This window comes from Salvelinus fontinalis, chromosome 29, assembly GCF_029448725.1.
Source record: "Salvelinus fontinalis isolate EN_2023a chromosome 29, ASM2944872v1, whole genome shotgun sequence".
NCBI lineage: Eukaryota > Metazoa > Chordata > Actinopteri > Salmoniformes > Salmonidae > Salvelinus > Salvelinus fontinalis.
In genome coordinates, this window is record NC_074693.1 from 18,877,119 (window position 1) to 18,882,666 (window position 5,548).

The 5,548-nt window shown below is 42.0% G+C and overlaps 1 protein-coding gene across 1 annotated transcript; it reads right to left on the reverse strand.

Annotated features, from left to right (window-relative positions):
• Nucleotides 1-2,589: 2,589 nt before the first annotated feature.
• Nucleotides 2,590-4,833, reverse strand: her5 (hairy-related 5). The gene is made up of 3 exons (XM_055887988.1): nucleotides 4,727-4,833; nucleotides 3,902-3,997; nucleotides 2,590-3,753 (listed from the first exon to the last, which is right to left on the reverse strand). The coding sequence occupies exons 1-3, from the start codon at nucleotides 4,763-4,765 to the stop codon at nucleotides 3,265-3,267; spliced, it is 624 nt and encodes a 207-aa protein (XP_055743963.1). The 5' UTR covers nucleotides 4,766-4,833; the 3' UTR covers nucleotides 2,590-3,264.
• Between the last annotated feature and the right edge of the window lie 715 nt (nucleotides 4,834-5,548).

Consider the following 5,548-nt stretch of genomic DNA (forward strand, 5'->3'; position numbering starts at 1 on the left):
CCAGGGTCTGTAGTGACAGCTCTAGCACTGAGATGCAGTGTCTTAGATCGCTGCGCCACTCGGGAGCCAAAATCATCTGTCCTCGGTTGCAACACTCACTACTGAGTTCCAAACTGCCTCTGGAAGCAGCATCAGCATAAGAACTGTTCGTCGGGAGCTTCATTAAAAGCAGCCGCACATAAACCTAAGATTACCATTGCCAATGCCAAGCGTCGGATGGAGTGGTGTAAAGCTTGCTGCCATTGGACTCTACCTGCCCAAATGCATAGTGCCAACTGTAAAGTTTGGTGGATAAGGAATATTTGCCTGGGGCTGTTTTTCATGGTTCGGGCCAGGCCCCTTAGTTCCAGTGAAGGGAAATCTTAACGCTACAGCATACAATGACATTCTAGACAATTCTATGCTTCCAAGGTTGTGGCAAAAGTTGGGGGAAAGCCCTTTCCTGTTTCAGCATGACAATGCCCCCGTGCACAAAGCGAGGTCCATACAAAAATGGATTGTCGAGATCGGTGTGGAAGAACTTACTGGCCTGCACAGAGCCCTGACCTCAACCCCATCGAAGACATTTGGAATTAATTGGAACGCTGACTGCGAGCCAGGCCTAATCGCCCAATATCAGTGCCTGACCTCACTAACACTCTTGTGGCTGAAGGGAAGAAAGTCCCCGCAGCAATGTTCCAACATCTAGGGGAAAGCCTTCCCAGAAGAGTGGAGGTTGTTATAGCAGCAAAGGGGAGACCAGCTCCATATTATTGCCCATGATTTTGGAATGAGATGTTCGATGAGCAGGTGTCCACATACTTTTGGCCATGTAGTGTATCCCCCCACCCCGGTTATTGGTAATGGTGCGAGGTTAGGATGTTTTATTTTATTTAACCTTTATTTATCAGGGTGAGTGAATTAAGAACAAATTTTAATTTGCAATGAGGACCTGATCCGTAATCATGGTAACATCCATATTAATGTAGAAGTGGTCAGAAACATATTCTATTCTTATTTACAATAAAAGTGACACAATAAATTATTTAACATTTTTTTCTTTTGGGCACAAAATAATATGAAACAACCAAAACAAACAGCAAATGTAGTCATAGCGTGCTAGGAATATGGGACCAAACACTTCACTTTAACTACTTTAATACACGTGTAAGTGAATTTGTCCAAATACTTTGGGTTTCCTAAAATGGGAGGACTATGTACAAAAAGTGCTGTAATCTCTAAACAGTATACTCAATATGGATTAAAATACCCTCAAATTAAAGCTGACAGTCCAAACTTGAACCTCATAGTGATTGTATAATTTCAAAGTGATGCAGTACAGAGCCAGAACATTGCAAGTTTCACTGTCTACTGTGAAAATACTTTTGGACCTCACTGTACTTTAAATTAAGTTGTTAAGTCAATCTTTATCAGTTTCTACACAAAAATATGATGAGAATAATATGTAATATGTGTAACATGAGGTCTAACATAACTTCATGGTACCTAGTGCTCTATATTGTATGGCAGACATGTTCACAAGGTATCTCCTGGTGAAGAAGCCTTCGGACCTCTATAGGACCAACTTGTCTAAATAAATAGATCTTAATGATTGATTTTTTAATTATTGGATTGTGTGGCTCATTTGGTGCTTGCAACACCAAGGTTCTGGGTTTGATTCCCACACGGGACCAGTACGAAAAATGTATGCTCTGGATAAGTGTCTGCTAAATGACTAAAATGTAAATTCTAGTATTCGAGTCGGGCCTACTACCTCTTGAATATTTCCAATTCAATGAATATGCTCAAGCTGCGAATGACCCCTGATCTACCTATCCACGCCTGAGACTTGAGATCAGAGCCGGTTGGATGCTCCAGACTGTATTACGATGCTCGACTCCCTGCATCTCAATGTCTGCTGATGATTGCCCATGCCAGTGTAAAGTGCACCGTTTGTTTTAATGGTGATACTGTTGGTCTTGTCCATTGACATATATGGTCTTGTCACCTAAAAAATGTGCAAATGTCAGGGCTGTTCTCAACCCAGGTCCAGGCCATTCACACTAACAATGTGGGACAATGTTGTCTGATGGCTCAGGAAGTAGACCATTTAGAGCAAACAGACGTAGCAGCCAAAAAAGTTTTAGACAAGAGTCCACTTTCATTCAATTTTAATATAAAAAAATATAGGATTTTTTTTTGCCATGTTTAACATAAACAGGATGTCAGTGTTTCTCACTTGGACAAAACAGTTTTTTAGCAAGACTAGCATAATGTTAACCAGCAAGACTAGCACAATGGGGCGGTAGGTAGGCTAGTGGTTAGAGCATTGGGCCAGTAACCGAAAGGTCGCTAGATCGAATCCCAGAGCTGACAAGGTAAAAATCTGTCATTCTGCTCCTGAACAAGGCATTGTTCCTAGGCCATCATTGTGAATAAGAATTTCTTCTTAAGTGATATGCCTGGTAGATAAGAAAAAGTGAAACCACCACATCAAAAAATATAGTTGAATGCAATTTTTTTCCTTATATGCACTTAAAATGATAAGAAAGCATGTATTTTAATCAAGGCTAATATGAGACTATATTGTCTAATAATATATCACCACACAAAGTTTCATGCCATGCAAGGCCACAGAGGTAAGGTTTGTATTGAAAAAAATATACTATTGAGAGTCAAACATCTTGTTTACCTTCAGTGTCACAAAGAAATAGAAAGACTTGTGGTTTTTGAGCCTTGAATTTTTTTTAATCAACATTCTAAAGTTGTGGTTAAAAAATTACATATATAATCAGCAGACAGGCCTGAGAAAAAGGCAAAACCCCGAACCCCAAAGAACATGACTGGTTATCTGATTCCCTTTTGTATTTTTAAACACACACACACAAAAAATCCAACATTAAATTCAGTTTGCCATATTTCCCTTGTAGATATATAGTAGACATATGGAAACAATTGACCTATATTGGCATTTCCACAACAGTATCTTTTCATATCGTGAACAAATAAAGTAATCCATATATACAAGATGTACATTTAAACAAATGACAGTCAGTCTACAGAGAGTCACACAGCTAACCCAGTCAGCCCCCACCATTTTCACCTTGAACTGTCCACTCCACTTCCCATCACTGTCCACTCTTCTCCCAATCACTACCTATTGCCAATCAACCTCCTCCATCCCATCCCTGCTGGGCAGTTGATGAGCGGGCAGCTGTTAGAAGTTCTACAACCATATCCCCGGTGCCGAACTGGGACCCCAACTGTGCATAGACTGGCTGTCTATCACTGCTGTGGCCATGGCCTCCACACAGAGTCACTGTGCTCCATGTACGGCTTGGAGGGGGAAAGACGCTCTATGTTACCGAGGCCAGTTCTTAGACCTGGGCCTGGGTGAGGCTGTGGCAGCTGCTGTCTAACCAGGGGAGTTTGGTCGGGGGTGGAAGGTGATGTACCATGGAGCTGGGCAGATGATGGAGGATGGGTGAGCCCCATGCAGGACCTCTGAGGTAGGGCATCAGCATCGTTGCTGGGCTCATCCAACTCCTGGCTCTTGGTTGCTATAAAGTGGCTGACTCTTAGTAGGCATGATCTCATGCCCTCACGGTAGTTATGCTGCTTCCTCTTGCAGGGAGACCTCTGCTCTTCCCCACCCTCTTTGAAGTGGCCTCTTTTCATTTGCTGATTCTGTTGTTCTCCTTCAGGCTCTGTCCTCAGGAAGTTGACCACACTCTCCAAAATCTCTGCCTTTTCCACCTTGGGATTCTTCAGTTTCTAAATAAACAAGTACAAAATAAATACATCTGAAAATACTCAGAAAAAAGACACAGATGTGACAGAAAATGCGAAATGACCATAGATAACATATTCATGGTTAAAATTAAATTAATAATCTATATTAGGGAAAATAGACCATCTTCACCTCATTACTTGTGTTCTCCAACAACAAAAGTCGTAAAGTTTCCAGACTGTGGTTGATACGATCTCTCCTCCGTTTCTCCATGAGGGGTTTGGGGACCTGAACATATGAATCCCTGAGTTAGGCCTATTCGTTTACTGACGTATAAAATTGAATGACAAAAACAGGATATCCCCGGAGATTATGTGCGTGAAGTGAAAAGAAAAAGACCAACAGAAAGTAGCCTAAAACAATCGGATTCAATTATATTGTAATGAACCCTCGACCTTCTAACCTGAGGTCCGGCGCGCTATCGACTGTGCCGCAAAAGCATGCCCGTGCGGCAGAGTCGATTTCCGCGTTTATAAACCCAGGGTCGTTACAATACTCCCTCCTTTCAAAGAGCGCGTCCTCGCGCTAGCCAGCGACTCTACGTCTTACAGGAACGCGCTCACCGGCAAAGCAAACGCACTGTCGTGAATGCAAGGTCCGATCACTTCTGACACCAATGTAATGAAACAGGCAGGGAGCAGGTCTCGAACCCTCGACCTTCTAGCCCGAGGTCCGGCGCGCTATCGACTGTGCGCAAAAGCATGCTCGTGCGGCAGAGTCGATTTCCGCGCTTATAAACACAGGGTCGTTACAATATCATAATTTCCCAACCCAAGCAGCTAAAAGAATAAGTAAAATCACTAAACTTTACTTTAAAATTACAACAACACGTTTAGGCTTGATGAAAATCAGACCGAGTTTTGTGGCAATAAACATCCTATCATCCATGCACCTAATTTGTACGAAACAGAAATGACAAATAATGAACTCTAATGAAAATTAAAAACCTTTACTTACCCGTCTTACGTCCTTTTGATCTGGGAGCACAGTCTCCATTGTTTTCCTGACAAAATAATGTCGAGATGTTGTCTGTAGTCAGAGAAGTAAATGGCGCTTCACATCTATAAAAGCCGTAGAATACAACCACGCCCATTCGCGCCCTCGGTTCTACTTCATTTGATTACAGTTTTCGCCCACCATGACATATACAGTCAATACATCCAGGCATAGCTATTGGTTTATTCAAGAAAGGGCACCACCCCTGATCCCCATGCGCAAGCGCTTGGCATCGAATAACACTATTGAGAAAGTAGGCCTAGGCCTAATCCTGTACCCTAATTTCGTTTGAGAAATGTCCCACTGGGCACAGAAGTCAATTCAACGTCTAGGCTATGTGAAATGACGTGGAAACAACGTTGATTCAAACAGTGTGTGCCCTGTGGGAAGGCTTATCATGTAATTCGAGAAATTAATACTTCATCATGATATCTTTATCGTCAGAGTAGGCTAATATGTGGAAAGGTGGAAACTGCAAATCCAGGAGGTTCAACGTTTTCATAAAACAATACATTCCGACTAAAGTGAATGTCTGAATCCATAATATATGACCTTTGTTTTAAAACCATGTTTATGTCTGTGTCAGCAAAGAGGACAGGTAAACATTGTTAGGGGGCTGTGACATTGGAACATATAGCATAGGCTATAATTCATATAAAAACAAGAGTTATCTTTATTCTGATGTTCCATTTGTAATGCATGCCTGTTGCTGGCCTTATACACCCACATGCCATCATACACAGCCATCTCACAACATTATAACCAGTGGCTACAAGTCATCCG